General features: G+C 37.4%; 1 protein-coding gene across 5 annotated transcripts in view; it reads right to left on the minus strand.

Annotated features, from left to right (window-relative positions):
• AP1G1 (adaptor related protein complex 1 subunit gamma 1) overlaps positions 1-19,206 on the minus strand; it is a 76,141-nt gene that overhangs the window by 40,219 nt on the left and 16,716 nt on the right. For all 5 annotated transcript variants that reach the window (XM_053666588.1, XM_053666586.1, XM_053666585.1 and 2 more), the window contains 2 exons: positions 16,850-17,053; positions 3,305-3,429 (listed from right to left, as the gene is read on the minus strand). In XM_053666588.1, the coding sequence (XP_053522563.1) occupies positions 3,305-3,429; positions 16,850-17,053 (329 nt within the window). The remainder of the gene's footprint in view (positions 1-3,304; positions 3,430-16,849; positions 17,054-19,206) is intronic.

Genomic DNA, 19,206 nt, shown 5'->3' on the forward strand with positions numbered 1-19,206 from the left:
CTCTTAAAAATTATATCCAATTTTAAATATTTAATGTCTTAGAGTTTTTCTAAGCCAATGAGCAACAAGGTAAACATTCACTAATAACCAAAAACTGCTAGAACACTAGCAGTGTTCTACATTGTCCTATAGTGTTCTATAGGACATATTACATGATGTCCTATAATACACACAAGAAAAAAGAAAAAGAAAAATATGCACAAAAATTAAAAGCAAATTTAAAAAAAACCATTCATTAACAAGTGAAAAAAAACAACTACTAATGATCCAAAGTCCTTTAAAAGAGCTTAGACTGAAAGTACCAGATCAATTTCCAACTATTAGTAGTTCTCTCCTAAATTCACTTGGGGCTAGGCTGGGTCTCATTGAAATTAAACAGAAAGATTTCTTCTTTGCCTATGGTCCTCATTCTTCACTTTTTATCCAAGTTACAAACCTGTACTTGAGTTTTGTATTAACTCTCTAATATAAACTTGCTGCTAGGCAAAACTGCCAAATTAACAGCATGTGACTGAAGGCTTGCATAGCAAGGGCAACAGAGCATGAAAGACAAAAATTAAAAGAACTCTCAAGAGACCTGTCCAGAATAAATGCATAAAAGAGTCATGCTGAACATCTAGAATGGAAATTCCATGACACCAAGAACTTGTCCCATCTTTTTCATTCTCCATTCCTATAGCTTATAACAGCTCCCAGCACGCAACAGGTATACAATAAATACTGGCTGAATAAATGAATCAACTTACTATTTTCATTGTTAGTATTTATTTCAAGGCCAAAAAACAAGATTCTCCCAAAATCAAGTTCACAAACTCTATGTATTTACATGATACACTCAATATTTACAACCAAATCATAATATTTATTTTGGAATTTTCCATTGTCTATTGGAAAATTTTAAAGTAAAACATTATGCATCCCATAAAAGTGTAAGAGTTCAATATCTACAAATTTGATCGCCTACATCCCCTTGCTTCTATTATTCTATCAAATACATAAATACTGCAAATGAAACAAAACTAAAAAAGGAGATTAAACACACAAACCAAACCAAATTAAAACAAACCAAAAAGTACCTGTGACCAAAGGTAATCAGAACTACCATGCCTTTCTAACAAAGTTGTTAGAAAGAACTGCTAAATTCTCTGCTTGGATCCTCTCATTTCTCCACAATGGCAAGCATCCCTCAATTTGTAAATTAAACAAACATGACTGGACAAATATATCAGTACAGCATCCATGAGGGGTGAGGAGGATTTATATACAAATATTCACAGAGATGAATAAAACTCTACGCAATGGATATCTTGGATTAGGCCAAGATATCTTCCAGTCTTTAAATGGCATTTACTCAGAATATACACTGGTAATTCTTTAATGAATGTAATATTTCATTATTCATGGTATCCAAAGCCCTGGAAATTTGTAAGACAGGAAAGCTCAGATTTACCAGTGCCTTTTCTATTCTATGAAGGCCCAAATGTTATTTCATTACTAAATTCTGTTCTTATGCCTAAAGATGTACAACAATACTTTCACTTGATTATATTATCCCTTACAAAAGATTTAATCCTTTGCTAAGTGTGTTTACATATAAGCTACAGAACCAAAAGCAATTCAAACATATTCTAGTCAATAAATATAAAATCAGTACATAAATGTCAAGCTTTACTGATGTCATATTATGACATATTAAAATCACAAAGTAGTTCTTAGAAGAAGGAAAGGTAAGGACTGACTTTTTAAAAAATATATTTCATTAAGCCCTGGCTGGTGTAGCTCAGTGGACTGAGCGTGGGTCTGCGAACCAGAGTATTGCGGTTCGATTCCTAGTCAGGGCACATGCCTGGGTTGCAGGCCAGTTCCCAGCAGGGGACACACAAGAGGAAACTATACACTGATGTTTCTTTCCCTCTCTCCTTCCCTTCCCCTCTGAAAATAAATAAAATCTTTAATTAAAAAAAAATATATATATATATATATTTCATTGATTATGCTAAATCAATGAAAATGATTTGTAGTTGGGACAACCGTAGTTGTCGTATTTTTTCTCCCCTTTATTCCTCTCTGCCTTGTACCCCGACTCCCAATATCATTCCCCCACCTTAATTCATGTCCATGGGTCATAAATATAAGTACTTTGGCTTCTCCATTTCCCATACTATTCTTTTTTTAGTAAGATTTTACTTATTTATTTTTAGAGAGGGGGGAAAGGACAAAGAAAGAGAGGGAGAAACATCAATGTGTGGTTGCCTCTGGCACCTCCCCCACCAGGGACCTGGCCCACAACCCAGGCATGTGCCCCAACTGGGAATCAAACCAGCAACACTTGGGCTCACAGGCCCAAGCTCAAGCCACTGAGCTACACCAGCTGGGGCTCCCATACTATTCTTAACCTCCCCCTGTCTATTTTGTACCTACCATTTATGCTTCTTATTCAGTGTACCTTTTCTCCCATTTTCCCCACTGATAACCCTCCACATGATCTCCAGTTCTGAGATTCTGTTCCTGTTTTAGTTGTTTGCTTAATCTGTTTTTGTTTTGCTTTTACGTTGGTTGATAGTTCTGAGTTTACTGTTGTTTTACTGTTGGTATTTTTTTATCATCTTCTTTTTCTTAGATAAGTCCCTTTAACATTCCATATAATAATGTTAATTATTATACGGGCTTGAAGGCCCTGGCTGGTGTAGCTCAGTGGATTGAGCTCGGGCCTGCGAACCAGACAATAGCGGTTCGATTCCCAGTCAGGGCACATGCCTGGGTTGCAGGCTGGTTCCCTGCAGGCCAGTTCCCAGCAGGGGATGTGCAAAGGGCAACCATACATTGACGTTTCTCTCCCCCTCTCCCTCCCTTCCCCTCTAAAGATAAATAAATTTAAAAAAATAAGTCATAAGAAAAGTGGCATTACTATACTATTTAAAAAAAATTAACTTCCCCAATCTGGCAAAGGAAATAAGACTTCCAGGAAGTCCAGAGAGTCCCCAAAAAGCTGGACCCAAGGAACACACCAAGGCACATCGTAAGTACATTACTCAAGATGAATGATAAGGAGAGAAGCTTAAAAGCAGCAAGGGAAAAGGAGACAGTTACCTAAAAAGGAGTTCCCTTAAGACTATCAGCTGATTTCTCAAAAGATACCTTGCAGGCAAAATGGGGCTGAAAAGAAGTATTCAAAGTCATGAAAGGCAAGGACCTACACCCAAGATTACTCTATCCAGCAAAGCTATCATTTAGAAGGAAAGGGCAAATAAAGTGCTTTCCGGACAAGGTAAAGCTAAAGGTGTTCATCATTGCCAAGACTTACTTCTTTATACAGTTGGTCATGAGAAGATGGACATCTTGTCTCTCGTCTAACAACAGCATTGCTCCTAAATAGCCAATGCGTTTGTCTGTGAATTTTTGAGAGGCAATAAGCTTGAGGCACTCCAACTGCAAAAATAAAAAAGAAAGAAATTTAGAAATTGCTGCCATAATCAGGAAAGCAATGTTTTTAACTCAGTCAATGAATGAAGTAAACAGATATAAAATATATCATCATAACACCAAAATAGAAAGCAAAGATTTAAGATCTGTGGGTATCTTGACAATAGTAATCAAGTTCTAAAATAGATCACCTTGTCAAGGTCCTATTATATTTGCCATTCAAATAAACTGTGAAGTCTACCTTTGTTCTACAAATTCATACAATGCAGAAAAGTATTATAAGATATTAATCCAGTTCCTAATGTAATCCCCAGGTTACATTACATGAGCACTTAACTCATGTGTGCATTTAAGGTCTGGTTCCTATTGTGAGCATCAAAACACTCAGTAGCTGAAAATACTTCAAAGCGCCAAACCCTAACCTAAACACCAGGAGTGTACAACTGAAGAGACAAGACAATAACTAACTTTAATATATATTATGTGCAAAGTGCTACATTTAGAGCTTAAACCAAGTACTATGGGAGAAGTGGGGGTTTACGAATCAAATAGAAAAGGTAAAAAAAAAGCCAGAGGAAAATGCAGTACAGGTGGTGGAGTTAACCTAAAATGTTTTATATGACTTTTCCTTTATATAATTGTTAGAAATCCTCAGGGCTTAAGAGTCTTTGTAGTTGAACAGTTTCTCTACTAAGGATCTCCTTAATGTCACAATCACTATGCTATACTTTATCACTTCATCCCGACTAACACGGGAAGGGTTAAATACCCTCTTGAGTAGAGGTTTTCAAAGGGTGCACACATCTTACTCTCCAAGAAGAGTTTTTGAAACTAGGCTCCCATTTAGAACCACTGCATCCCAAGCGAAGGGGCTCAAACGCAGGCCCATGCACACAGGAATCTAAAATCATGTGAGACTACTTTCCACCTGAATTTGCCTATCAGTTCAAAAGTAAACCCGAGGGAAGTTAAGAGTTTACAAATAAGATCATTTCAAGCTATTTAACGATCGTTCTCTCAATGTACCTGGATCAAAAACACCTAAAGGAAGCAGAAACTATTGTGAGCAAGTCAAAGAAGCCTCCGAAGGGAACCACCATGATCCAAAATGAAAACTAAAATGTCTTCCGAGAATGACAAACATTCCTCTATACATTCAAGTTAAGTTTTTAAAAAAACTTTCTGAAATAGATGATGATGAAAGTCATTTTTACAATGTCCGCAGAAAAAGTACTCCTGAAGTGAATGAAAAAAATAAATCAGAAGCTAAAAGGTTATTAGAAAAATCTTACTCTTTTTCAAAGAGGTTTTTAAATCTTCCCATTTAGTAAGTCTCTGAATAAATATTTTAAAAGTAAAAGGAAATGTTCTTAGAATCAGGTATCACTGAAATTTTTATCATCCTTATTGAATCATGCTTCTGGCAAACACCAGGCATTACACAAATAAATGATCCAAGAATATTTTGTTAAGATGAACTAATGAGAAGGACATAGTCTTAGGCATTAACATTACTTTGTATCTGCTAGGGCCAGTTTTAAGATAGTCACACTACAATTCATCAGTGACTGGTGGGTGGAATTTTTTGCTTCTGTGATACTTATTTAAAACTTACCTAAAAACTAAATATCAAAGGAAAAACTAAAATTAAAAGAACAAATAACTAAATTATTTTTAATATTCCCATTGGTACAGTAACTTTAATAAGCATTTGTTTTTTTGAAGGTGACCAATCTGAGGGGAAACATAAGACTATACAGCTGGAAATGGCATCTGAAACATAACCTCAAGATTAGCTCTGATCACACTTTACTTGTATGTGTAGGTAGCCAGCAAAGTGCTAAGAATATACCATGTTTCATCTTTAAGAATGCTACCAAAGTTTTCAACTGTGGACAAAGAAGGCTGGAAGGGCAGTCAAATAGGGTGTAGGTAAATGTGAACAGAGGCTATACATTTTGGGGCAGCAATTACTAAAACACACTTGGCATGAGTTACAGAGCAGAACAACAATAATTGTATCTGCCCCTTGGATAACATCCTCAAGTTCATCCACTACTATTACTCCTCACTTAAAGCTATTTGAAACCCCACCTAAAACACTGCTAACTCTCAAATCCAGCAAATGCTCTAAGATCCTAGCAAACAGCTCACTTTCATATTCACCCCCAAAATTTTTACTTTTACTCCAAACTCTGTGAGCAAAAGTCAAAGGGCAAATAGCAAACTTGGAAAAAATATCTGTAACTCATTTTAGTTATGGAATCCTGTGTAACAGGATCCTACAAATTGATTTTTTTTAAAAAACCAATAACAATATAAATATGGACCAAAAATATATACAATTCACCACCGCTGCCATACTTCTTTTCCTGGCTGGTGTGGCTCAGTGTATTGAGTGTCGGCCTGCGAATCAAAGGGTTACTGGTTTGATTCCCAGGCAGGGTACATGCCTGGGTTGTGGGCCAGGTCCCCAGCAGGAGACACATGAAAGGCAACACACACTGATGTTTCTCTCCCTCTCTTTCTCCTTTTCTTCCCCACTCTCTAAAAATAAATAAATAAAATCTTTAATAATTTTTAAAAAATATGTACAATTCCAAGAAAATAAAAATAATTCAAACATAAAATGAAGTTCAATCTCTTCATAAAACAAATGCAAATCCACCTAGGTAAATTTACTAAAAAAAACAAAAACAAAAAAAACAACTGTACATTTGAAAAAACTGAATTAGATGATATGCAAAATAACTATTGAAATTATTACAAAGAGCCCTGGCTGGTGTAGCTGAGTGGATTGAATGCGGACTTGAGAACCAGAGTATCGCAGTTCAATTCCCAGTCAGGGCACATGCCTGGGTTGCAGGCCAGTTCCCAGCAAGGGAAACACGAGAGGCAACCATACATTGATATTTCTCTTCCTCTCTCCTTCCCTTCCCCTCTGAAGATAAATAAATAAAATCTTTTAAAAAATTATTACAAAGAAATACAAATGAAAACTGTACTGAAATATTCCTTTTAAACTACTATATTAGCAAAGATTAAAAAGTTGTCACAGTAGTACAAGGACATTAGTGAAAAGGAGCATAAACTGGCCCAAACTGTAATAAGAAAGATCTGGTCTACTTAAATTACAAATATACATACCCTTTGACTCAACAAGTGTACTTTTAGAAATAAACTACATTCATGTTCACACGTGCAAAATAGTGGAGTATTCAACTGTAGTATTATTTTAAACAATAAAATTAGAAATAAATGTCCATTAATAAGGCATCAGATTTAAGATTTTATTTATTTATTTTGAGAGGGGGGGAAAGAGGAAGAAAGAGAGGGAGAGAAATACCAACGTGAGAGAGAAACATCAACTGGCTGCCTCTCGCACCACACCCCAACTGGGAACCAGACCTGTAATCCAGGCAAGTATCCCTGCCCCAGAATAGAACCAGGCCCTTCCACTCTGCAGGACCATGCCCAGTCAACTAAGCCACACTGGTCAAAGCGTCAATTTAATAAATTATGATTTATACATATAACGGAATATTATGCTGGTATACTACCATTTCCAGAATGTCAAAAAAGCTGGAAAAAAAAAATGAGAGACTCCCGCCAAGATGAAGGCGTAGGTGGAAACACCTTGCGTCCTCACACAACCAAATCTAAAAACAACAAAGTTTTAACAACAATACACGCAACCAAACCACCCAGAAAATCGACAATACAGAGTCCGAAAACAACAAAATGCTCAGTTAAACCGGTAAGAGGGGTGAAGCCAGCAGCGAAGTGGAGCAGGTTGGCCAAAAAGATCCCCAACCAGGAAGCCAAGGGCACGGATCCCAGGTGCGGGGTAGCTACGGGCAGACACAGAGAAGAGGAGCTGCTGGCTGTCTGCGGTCAGTGGAGCATCTGTGTGCAGATAAACCAGTGAAGAGGCTAGCATTGAGACCTCATGATGCAGTGCGGTGGGCTCACACATTTCTGCTCAGATAAACAGGGGGCAAGAGCAGTGAGGCGGACTGGGCGAGCAGAGAGGACCACCATTGCTCCCTCTCTGACCCCGCCCCCACATACAGCATCACAAACCAGTGGCCTGGGTGGCCTGGCCCTGGTGAACAACTAAGGCTCTGCTCCTCATACATAACAGGCACCAACAGATCAAAACATGGCTCAAGAACAACTCAGAGCCCCAGAGCTGATAAACCTAAGCAATGAAGAAATAGCCAAACTTTCAGATGCACAGTTCAAAACACTGGTGGATCAGTATGCTCACAGAACTGGTTGATTTTAGTCACAAATTAGACAAACCTATGAAGGCTAAACTAATTGAAATGAATGGAAATGCACAGGAAACCAAAAGTAATGGAGAGGAAACTGGGACTCAAATCAAGGGAGCAGACCGGAAGGAAGGAAAAAATGACCAAACAGAAAAATATGAAGAAACAAGAATTCAAAAAAATGATGAGAGGCTCAGGAACCTCCAGGACATCTTTAAACGTTCCAACATCCGAATTATAGGGGTACCAGAAGGGGAAGAGGAACAGTCACGAGTGGAAACCTTATTTGAACAAATAATAAAAGAGAACTTCCCCATTCTGGCAAAGGAAATAGACTCCCAGGAAATCCAGGAAGCTCAGAGAGTCCCAAAGAAGTTGGATCCAAGAAGGAACACACCAAGGCACATCATCATTACATTAGCCAAGATTAAAATGAAGGAGAAAATCCTAGAAGCAGCAAGAGATAAGGGGACTGTCACCTACAAAGGAGTTCCCATCAGACTGTCAGCCGAGTTCTCAAAAGAGACCTTACAGGCAAGAAGGGGCTGGAAAGAAGTATTCCAAGTCATGAAATCTAAAGACCTACAACCAAGATTACTCTATCCAGCAGTTTTCATTTAGAATGGAAGGACAGATAAAGTGCTTCTCAGATAAGGTCAAATTCAAGAAGTTCATCATCACCAAGCCCTTATTATATGAAATGTTAAAGGGACTTACCTAAGAAAAAGAAGATAAAAAAGATGAACAGTGAAAGGACAGCAAACCCAGTTATCAACAACCACACCTAAAACAAAAGCAAATTAAGAGGACAGCTAGATCAGGAGTGAACCATAGAAATGAAGATCACATGGAGGGTTAGCAACAGGGGAGTGGGAGAAGGAGAAGGGGGGAGAAGGTACAGAAAATAAGTAGCATAGATAGTAGATAGAAAATAGATAGGGGGAGGGTAAGAATAGTAGGGGAAATACAGAATCTAAAGAACTTGAGACGTGTTCATGAACTAAAGGGGGAGAATGGTGGGGGAGGGGTGTGCGGGGTGAAGGGGAATGGAGGGGGGAATAGAACAAATGTAATGGCATAATCAAAAAAATAAATAAAATAATAAAAAAGAATGAGGCTTTTTATATATTGATATAGGCTAATATCCAAGACAAATTAATAAAATAGTGGAAACAGTTTGTGACAACAGGCATTTTTTTACCCTCACCCAAGGATATGTTCACTGATTTTAGAGAAAGAGAAACAGAAAGGGAGGGAAAGAAATGTCATTGTGAGAAACATCGATTTGTTGCCTCCCATACATGCTCCAAACCGGGATCAAACCTGCCACCCTTAGGTACACGGGGCAACACTCCAACCAAGTGCCCTGGCCAGGGTAATAATATATATTGTAAGGGGGGGGGAGAGAGTGTGTGTGTGCGCGCGCGCACGCGCCTGCATATGTATAAAACATCTCTGGAAGGACAGCCAAGAAATGGATGCTACTAGTTGCCTAAAAAAGGGGAAACTAAGTGATTAGAAGAGAGCAGAAAGTAGCTTTCTCCATATAATCATTTGTACAATGTCTTTTAAATCTTGCATCACTAAACTGGCATTATCTACCTCAAAGAGATAAAAGCAGGCTAAAAGAAAAAAACTAAAACCTCTAAGGGAAACTTCTATCTAACTTCCAGCTAGAAAAGTTAATATATTATAATTTAAAAGAAAGAAACAATTTAAGGAAATCATTTGTAACCCTTACAAACTTGAACAATATAGATTTCAAAAAATAATAATAATAATAACAAGAAAGTATTTGAGTCTTGGAATCATTTTTTGAAAACAACTTGGAAGATTTAAGACCAGAATCTTATAAAAATACAACTCAGTAAATTATCAGCTTTTTTTTAGATAAACTCATAATGAACAATTATTGTGCTATTCTATTATGCTTGTGATACTTCAGGAGTTTAAGAAGTATGTTCATTCCTTATCTCTAATCCCCAGGATGGCTGTGCTTTTTCATGATGATGGTTATTTTGTATTCTTTATCTACTATCAATTTCTCCCATCAACAACAATCTCAATACACTTGCTTTTTACACAGAAACCTTTTCCTTCTCCCCCACCTTTCATCCCAAAGGACGGATTGTAATAATTCTTTGCTATTCACTGACTTTTTAATGCTTTCCAACTGGTTTTAAATGCTGTGGCTTTGATTTAATTTAGTAAATGGTTGTCCACAAACCAACATGCTAGACATTGTCACTGATACACCGGAGGGCACATAAAATCAACAGCTGGATATGTATCATAAAGTTTGATGTATATACTATGACAGTTATGCACAAGCCACTGTAAAAATGACTTATTAAGGTCACCCAATTGAAGTTTGAAATAGAAAGAAAACATCAGAGAAAGGTTCCTATCTCTGTATATAGCACATAATGGAATAAAAGAAACCAATCTGAGTTAGGGGCTATGCCTCCCTAATCCTGGTTCTAGCAAAATTATTTCAACAACCTGATCTTCAGGTTCCTCAGCACTAAGGTAACAAAGCCACATTGTGGAAGACAGTTCTCCAATCCCTGCCTATCTCCAGCTGATTCTTGAAGCAGCCTCAGAATTCTCCTTTAAAGAAGCACTCCAAGCAGACATTAGCAGCAAGCCTTAGAGACTTACGTTATCAACTCCCTTTGGAATAAACACAGTGCCCTAAGAAGTGGTCCCCAAACCCGAGCAATCAAAACCGCCAGGAAGAGTTTTGAAATATAAATGACCTCCAGGATAATCTGGTGTAGAGTTGAGGTAGATAGAAGCCTGACAATTTAACATTTGCAAAGTTATTCTAGATTACTCAATGTTTCAATTTTCTTTGAATTTGAAAGCACTTTTTAAAAAGAAAGCTTTACAGGTTTCTGACCTCGGTCCATTTTTTTTCTGAAGTACAAACAATACCTTTAATCAACATTTAATCTTGTTACCCTTTAGAGAAAAACTGTACCTATTTTGTTAGTATTCTGAACAATTTCCCACAAAGTCAAAGAATGTATACATTTGCTTTTAAATTTAACATGTGGATTTTATAATATGAACAATCATCCTGATGAAAAGATGCAATTAAAATATTGTAAAACATTAATCGATCTGCAACTGATTGGCTAGGTCTTTTAAAAGTTACAGTTCATTTTAATATTCAGATATAACTTCCTAGTTTACACACACACATTAGGACACAAATACATTAATACACACACTTCTGAAGAACAAGCTTGTAATTAATTGCTTTACCTCTATGTAGCCTGGCAACATAAATTCTACATCAACCAGAGTCTTGTGGCAGAAAGGGAAAGAAGAAAGACATCACTAACATTCCTATTGCACCTCATTTTTTTCTCTTGAGAAAATTTACTATGAAATATTTTACTTAAACATACACCAAAAAAATCATGTAACACTCACTGAACCACCAACAAGCTTTACCAAATCTTTTTACCCTATTTACTTAATTTAAAAATTTTTAATATTACAAATTCAATTCAAGTCCTCTGCACTCTGCTCCATCTCATTTCCCTTCTCTCCATGCCAGGAGTAACTGAAACTCAAAATTTCTGTTCATCTTTACCATGCTGCATGTCCTCACTACACATGTAAAGACAACTGTTTTTGACTATTTTAAACTTTATGTAAGTATCATATCACATTCTTGCTCTCTTTGTTTTTTTTAAACTGCATAGCAAGGGTGTTTTTTTTGTTTTGTTTTGTTTTTTAAATTTTATTTATTTATCTTCAGAGGGGAAGGGAAGGAGAGAGGGAGAGAAACATCAATGTATGGTTGCCTTTTGTGCGTCCCCTGCTGGGAACTGGCCTGCAGGGAACTGGCAACCCCCGTATGTGCCCTGACTAGGAATCGAACTGCGATTGTCTGGTTCCCAGGCCTGCCCTCAATCCAGAGCTACACCAGCCAGGGCCACATTCTCGCTCTCTTTGAGTATCAACATCTTTTGACTATTACTCATATCCAGACAATAAGCTCTACTTCATTCACATTCATTGCTACGTAGTGTACCACTTATGAACACATCAGATCTCACCTATTCTTTTTCTGGATATATAGAGATTGTTCCCAATGTATCCCTATTAGAAACAATGCTTAAATGAGTCTGCTTATCTCTCTTTTTATAACAGACAAGGAGGCTTGATTAGATTCAGCTTTTTCAGTTTTTGTTTTGAGTTAGCAAATATACTTTCATCAAGAGGCACATATTATTTCTGGTGGCTGTCTCTCTTTTATGACATTAGCAGGAGTGATGATCAACAGGGGTTGCCAAATGGCAATGTAATCCTTTCATTCCTTCTTCACTTATTGGCTGGACTAGTCCTCTAAGGAGCCACTTCTCAACATACACCATGGGTTTACAAATAGTTTCTTCAGAAGAAACTTACCAATAATTTCTTCCAAAGGAACTACTGGTAAAGAAAAGCAGAATCAATGTTTCTTTCTTTCCTTTTATTTACAGTTTTCAAAATAATGAGATAGTACCCTAGCATCCTCCACATACGACCAATGGAATTTTTTAATTATTTTGAACTCACTGTTATAAACTTACTTGAGGGTTTTTTTAAAAGATTTTATTTATTTATTTTCAGAGAGGGAGAGAAACATCAATGTGTGGTTGCCTCTCATGTGTCCCCAACTGGGGACCCGGCCCTCTACCCAGGCATGTGCCCTGACTGGGAATCAAACTGGTGACCCTTTGGTTTGCAGGCTAACACTCAATCCACTGAGCCACACCAGCCAGGGCTGAACTTACTTGGTTTCAATTATAATCATTTTTCTTATTAATGCTCCATTTTCTCATTTTTTGAGCATGGCAGCCTCTTCTGGTGGCTACTGAATACTTTTAGCATAACCTATGTAGTCTTTCTTGCTTTCTGGCATAGTAATACAGTTCAAGCTTATCTTGTACACTTCCTGCCCCAGATTTCGGATCAGCCATCTTTCCAATGGGCCCAAGCCTTTTTAGGGTGCAACGATATTTAGAGACTACAATGTGGGCTTAAGGGTGCTCAAGACAAGGATGCCTATTATCACTGCTTCTTTTCAATATTGTACTACATGTACAGTATAGTAAGAACATAAGAATAAAGACAACGTTTAAGGATGGAAAAGGAAGGGAACTGCCATTACCTGCAGGCAATAGTATTGACTACATGGAAACAACGGAGTCTACAGCCAAGTTCAGTAGTGCTATTAAGTAGATAACAACACAAAAATCAATTATATGTCTATATATCTGTTTAAGGACATCATTTGCAATAGGAACAAGAGCTCCACGGAACCTCCGAATAAACTTCACCACAGATGTGTAAAACCTTGTAAAGAACACTGTAAAATTTCGGAGAACCTCAGGCAGTGGAGTGCTATATTATATTGACAGAAGAAAGATGACTGTAGACAGACAACTGGAAGGCCAGTCTGGGACTGGGAAGGCAGAATGTACACCAAGCGTGGAGGTCAGCAGCCCACTCCTGCCACGTGAAAGTGTGGATCCAAGTCCTCCGATTTTCTGAGAGAAACTAGAAATCCAGATTTCTATGAGAACTTTCTTGATTTTTAAATGTTGGCAGCAAATTCAAAACAATGTGAAGGGCTGAGCAAAGCAAACAAAATACATCTGTGAAAGAATATGACCCCTGAGCCACTGTTTTCTACTCCTGAAGTCTCCCAACTTCTTTACATATTCAAATCTTTACTTCTGGATTGTGTGTAAGCCGTACATGAACGGTTACAAATCCTTCAGAAAATCTGTTATTGCTTTTGTTGTAAAAATGTTGAGAACACTGTCTCTTAGTAATATTATTCAGAGATTCCTAGACAAAGGACACCCATAAGAAAATTTGTTAGAATTCAGTACTCTTTCAGAAAGTTCTGCCGTCCTTGAGGAAATGGTAAAATGAGTAATATGTGACTTTTTATGCACAAAACATGTATGTTTAACATTTATTTAATCTTCATAATAACCCTACTAAGTCCTTTCAGGGCTCTTTCCATTTTATAGATGAGGAAACTGGGACAGGAAAGGTTAAGGACCTTGCTAAACTAGGTAACAGAGAGAGTAAAGTAACAAAGCCAAAACTCAGGTCCAGGCAGTCTGGTTCCTGCAGTTGTGCTCTTAAATTCTGGTAACAACCACATTACTGAATGGGTTTTCTTTCTTGCTTTAGCTAAGGCAACAGCAACCACACTGGCCTTGTGCTCTGCGTTTTTCCTTCTCTCAACTCTTACTCTCTACTATTCTTTTTTCTCTTTTAAATAGAGGCTGGTAATCCATGTCATCTCAAAGCCTTTGTATAGCAAGGCAGGACTAAAATAATTCAATAAATAAGTCATTCATAAACCTGATGCAAACAGCTATTTTTAGATTTAAACTAAACCCAAAGACCAAATAGGTTTTAGAGTTATACAAGTTGAGTTCTAATACCCTCCCTAATATCTACTAGCTGTGTGAATTTAAACAAGTCATGTCAACTTTGAATTTCAGTTTCCTCATCTGTGATATAAGGATATTACTTCCCTCGTGGGGTTTGTTAAATTTTAAACAAGACTTTTTAAAATGTGACTACTAGCAATTTTTTAATTGCATGTTGGCTCGTTTTTATTACTACTAGATAGCATCATGCTAAATACTGCAGTAGAAAAGTAAAAAGAAACAGGTAAAATTAGTTTTAATAGTGTACTTTATTTAATCCAATATATCTAAAAATACTATTTCAACATATGATCAACATAAAAGTTATTAGATATTTTACATCTTTCTTTTGTACTTAGGTTTCTATCTAAATACAAAATGCATTTTACACTTATAGCACATCTCAATTCATATACTAAATAAGAAATATCTGAACTGTATTTAGGTTTCACAAAATTACAACTGATAAAGTAGGTTCACATACCCAAGTTGTCTAAAGCATATTTTAAAGTTTTCCAATAACTGCATCAAGTACCTCCTAAAAAGTTTTATTTTTCTTTAATATTAGCCTCAGTTGAACTAGCTACATTTCAAAAGAACAATGGCTGCACAGCTACTAGCTATCATAATGAACAGCATAGGTCTAACAAATAAATGCAAGTAAACAGTGGCTGCTTGTACACATAATTAAATAAAAATGGCACTGTGATTCATACACACAAGTGAGAGAATCCAGATAGGAACCTTTTCATTAGTACTTTATAAAGGAAATTCCTTTGGGTGGGGTAGCAAATTACTGATATGCTGAGGGCCATGCTTTATTCAAATAGAGGAAACAATATTAGGGATTAAAATTATGATTCCTATTCCCACTCAGAAAAATTTTTTATTTTTTGTACCAAAACTTAGTACAATTATCCTTGAGTATTATTAACTCTTTCCACTTGACAACTAAATATTTTACCAAACAAGTTCTAAAATATCCCCAAATGCCACTTACATAGCATATTTTATTTGAGCATGTCATAGAAATAAATCCTAGAAACATACATATAGAGAGAGCTGTTTTATAAAACAAAATAACACCTAATTCTTAAACCTATCCTACAATTCTAAGACTTTGTCTTCAAAGAACCCCCTTATGTACATAAGTCCATTGTTTCCATATTAACAGCGGTTATCTGAGTGGAGGGCTTAAGAGTTTTACCCTGACCTGACTGATCTTTACAGTACAGCACATCTGATTTCTGTAAATCTAACTTAACATGTCTACTTGAAATCAACTAAAAAGAATTATACAAACATATATTTGCTTTATACTATGTCATGCACTACATGGGAACTATCCGAATCCATTTTTGACATGGTAAAAGCATATAACATTTTTGTTCATAGGAGACCACTGTTGTACCTGCCTAATATCTGGTCCTCCTCTTCTCTGCGGTTAACACCTCAATCTCCCTCTGGTAAATTCATGCTCTCAATTATGTACTGAATACTTCTAAAGAGGCTGATCTCATTCAAGCCTCAAGATGAGCATAAAACTAACCCAAATCAGTCTAATAAGATTCAATCCTATTAATTTTTTGTTTTAACTCAGGGGTGGGGGAATCAGTATCTACTGAAGTTATGAAGCTGAACAGAAAATAAACTTATGGCCATGATTCCTAGTAAGTTAAATATATCAAAACATTAACAATAGTTATCTTTGAGTAATGGAAATATGGATGGTATTTTCCTCCTTCTACCTAGTGTTACACAGTCTTTCTTTTAATTTTGCATTATTCTCCTTAAAAACACTAGTTAGCATATGATTCTTGAATTAAGTGAAGTAAAATTTAATGGCATTAATAGGATTCACAAAACAACCCACTATATCCTTCTCTGTTACTCAATCCCCCTTATTATGTACAAACATGAGAAGAAGACGGCAGTTATAACCAAGAATGTCGCGCTCCAAACCAAGACCGGCTCCATCAATACGCACTTGTGTGTGAGTGGACCAGGAGGCAGACGTGCACAGTGGTTGCAGCAATCAAGGTATGAGGTAATTAGGAAAACAGCTTTTTAAAAAATATTCTCTTACTTTATTTTGAGTTATTTTAAGCCCTAAATAACATTAGGCAATAAAGTTAGGAGAAACAGGGAAAGATAAAAACTTCGTGTAAACGTGGACTGAATTCCATTTAATCAATGTCAACATTTAAGCATATTTCAGGTAGTAAGATAAATCTTTAATGCCATTATTCAGCAACCACCTAATTTATTTCACTTGAAAACATCTATTGTGGGTATTCCTCCTTATAATATGGTTCATAGAGAAGATAATTAAGGAAACAATTAGCAAACTTTTCTTAAATACTCATTATAGTCCAGGCCCTCTCACAGAACAATCACCATCTACTAGTTAATCCTCGTCAATTTTTAAGAAGCTAGCTGCCATCATCAAAACATAATCTAATCCACATAAGAGATTCACAATGGAAAGGACAACTGACAGCAATATCATGCCTCTAGGATGCAGCTTTCTCTTTCAATCAGTTTCACAATTATCAGACTACATGACTATCAAAAGTATCCTTGTCCTCCATAACAGAAAAAGTCTCTGAGCTACTGTCATTCAAACAAGACTGAAAGTCTCTGAGCTACTGTCATTCAAACAAGAGTACCCTTGCTAGATGTGGTCTCAGCCCAGCCTACCTGTCCAAAGTGAGCAGGATAGCCCAGCATGTGCATATACAGTAACTTTGCCACATTCCGACACCGGTATGTATTGTCTTCTTCTCTAAAAGATGACCGGATTGCAGCACATTCTTTCTGGATCATTTCTCGTTCTTCAGCTTGAGTTCGAGCTGTCCGGATGGTCCGGATCAGCTCCCGCAATCTGATGGGGGCTGGCATCCTCTGGATATGGAAAAACATTAAATTAAAATGTTAACATATTTTTACTGCCAAAATCATTCGCACAACTTTCCAAATAAATTTCTGATTTTTAAGAATTCAAGACTTGCTGAGTTCAGTGATACAAAGCTTCAGCAAGGCTATTTATTACATACCCTTCAACTCAGTTAAATTCTGGAAAAATATACAAAAGATGTTAAGCATTAATTAAGCAAAATAAGACATAGAATACACCAATATATAAAACCCATCACTAATATCAAAATATTAGGACCTGCCCTGGCCTGGTAGGTAGTTGGTTAGAGCATCTTCCCAATACATCAAAGTTGTGGGTTTGATCCCTGGTCAGCATACATATAAGAATCAACCAATGAATGCACTAATAAGTAAAACAAGTGCTTCTCTCTCGCTCTCCCTCTCAAATCAATGTTTTTAAATATTTTAAATATCTTAGGCACTAAACCCAAATCTTTAGAAAGGTTTGACAATATAAATATTTTCTGCTCAGCTGTTGTTAAACAACATAGTTCAATAAAGTATCAAATGAATACTGAATATAATCAAAATCAAAGCTCAAGTCAACAAAGTGAGACATGAGGAGAAAAGACCAACTGTCAGGTTAAATTACCTTTCCAAGAAATGGTAATCATCTTGGAATACTGGATACTCTTTGGAAATGTGGTGAAGAGAAAAATAATAAACCAACCACAGAGGATAAGACTATTAGTATCATATTCTCATGAATATTTTTAGAAATAAAGAAGTGGGGCTGAGGGGTCAGGGAGAGGGAGGAGGGGGAGGAGGATGACAACCTGTAACAGCCAAAAAGTCATGGAAAAAAAAGTTTGGAGATCTTGAATTACCTAATTTCAAGATATACTACAAAGCTACAGCATTCAGGAAACCCTGGAACTAAATTTAAGGATGTATTTAGACACTAATGGAGCAAAACAGAAAGTCTGGGAATAGACCCACACAGTTATGCTAAATTGTTTTCAACAAAAGGGCCAAGGACAAAAGTAGCTGCTTTCGACAAATGGTGCTGGCACAGCTTGATATCTATATGGGGGAAAAATTACCCTTGAACCCTAATCTCACACAATACACAAAAAATAATTTGGGGCTTCTGGTCAAGATGGCAGCACAGGTAAATCTGTACTCCACTCCTCCCATGACCACTTCAAAATTACAACAAAACTACAGAAAAACCATCATTGAGAACTGCCCAAAATCTAGATGAACAGAAGTCCCATCACTAACGATATACATAAGAGGCAAATTGAGACTGGTAGGAGGGACAGAGGCACGGAATGTGTTGGTCCCACACTCATGTTCATGGGTTAAAAATAGGGAGGGATATTTCTCAGCTGCAGAAATCGCCCCTGAGGACCAAGGTGTCCAATTCTCACACCAGGCTCCCCAGCCCAGGCATCCAGGGCTGAAAGAGAAAAGTCCCCATAACTTCTGGCTGTGAAAACAAGCAGACTGCTGTGCTGTGAGACAGTGGACTGCTAGAGTCCAGGCATTTCTCTTAAAAAGCCCACATACTTATGTGCTGACTGACTCACTGGCTGCTCTGAGCAGCAACTTGAAAGGCACTAGGGGCAAACAGAGGAACTGAACAGTCTGGATTCAGGGCAAGGGCTGGAGGGCAACTTTCTCCTAGACAAAAATGCTGGCAGAAGCCCTAGTTCTTTGATGAGCCCTCCTCCTGCAGGCACAGGCTGGTGCCATATCCCAGTTTCTTTCAACCTGGCCAACACTATTTGCTTGCCCTGGTGATTAGCTGATACCTGGCCCCACCCAACTTAAAGGCCCACCCAGGCCATTTCCAGTGGCTCTTCTATACAAGCAGCCTGTCTTGGCTCATGCTGTGGGCTTTCCTAAAATCTCTCAAAGTTTCACAAACCCTAAACAAGCAGCATTTGGCCTCAGTTTGCAGCTCAGTCTCCCCCAGGCACATCTAAGCCCAGGACAAGTGGCAACCATCTGCAGATTGGTTTGTAGCTCACACCAGACGGCCCCAGATGGGGCACAAGCAGCAGCTGACCTTGGCTTGCACCTCCCAAGAGGCTCAGAACCAACCCTCCCAGTGGCCAGCTTCAGACCACACAAGAGTACCACCCAACCACCTCCACAAATGACCCACTCTAGGT

This window comes from Artibeus jamaicensis, unplaced genomic scaffold (assembly GCF_021234435.1).
Source record: "Artibeus jamaicensis isolate MK-2021 breed Jamaican fruit bat unplaced genomic scaffold, CSHL_Jam_final contig_464, whole genome shotgun sequence".
NCBI lineage: Eukaryota > Metazoa > Chordata > Mammalia > Chiroptera > Phyllostomidae > Artibeus > Artibeus jamaicensis.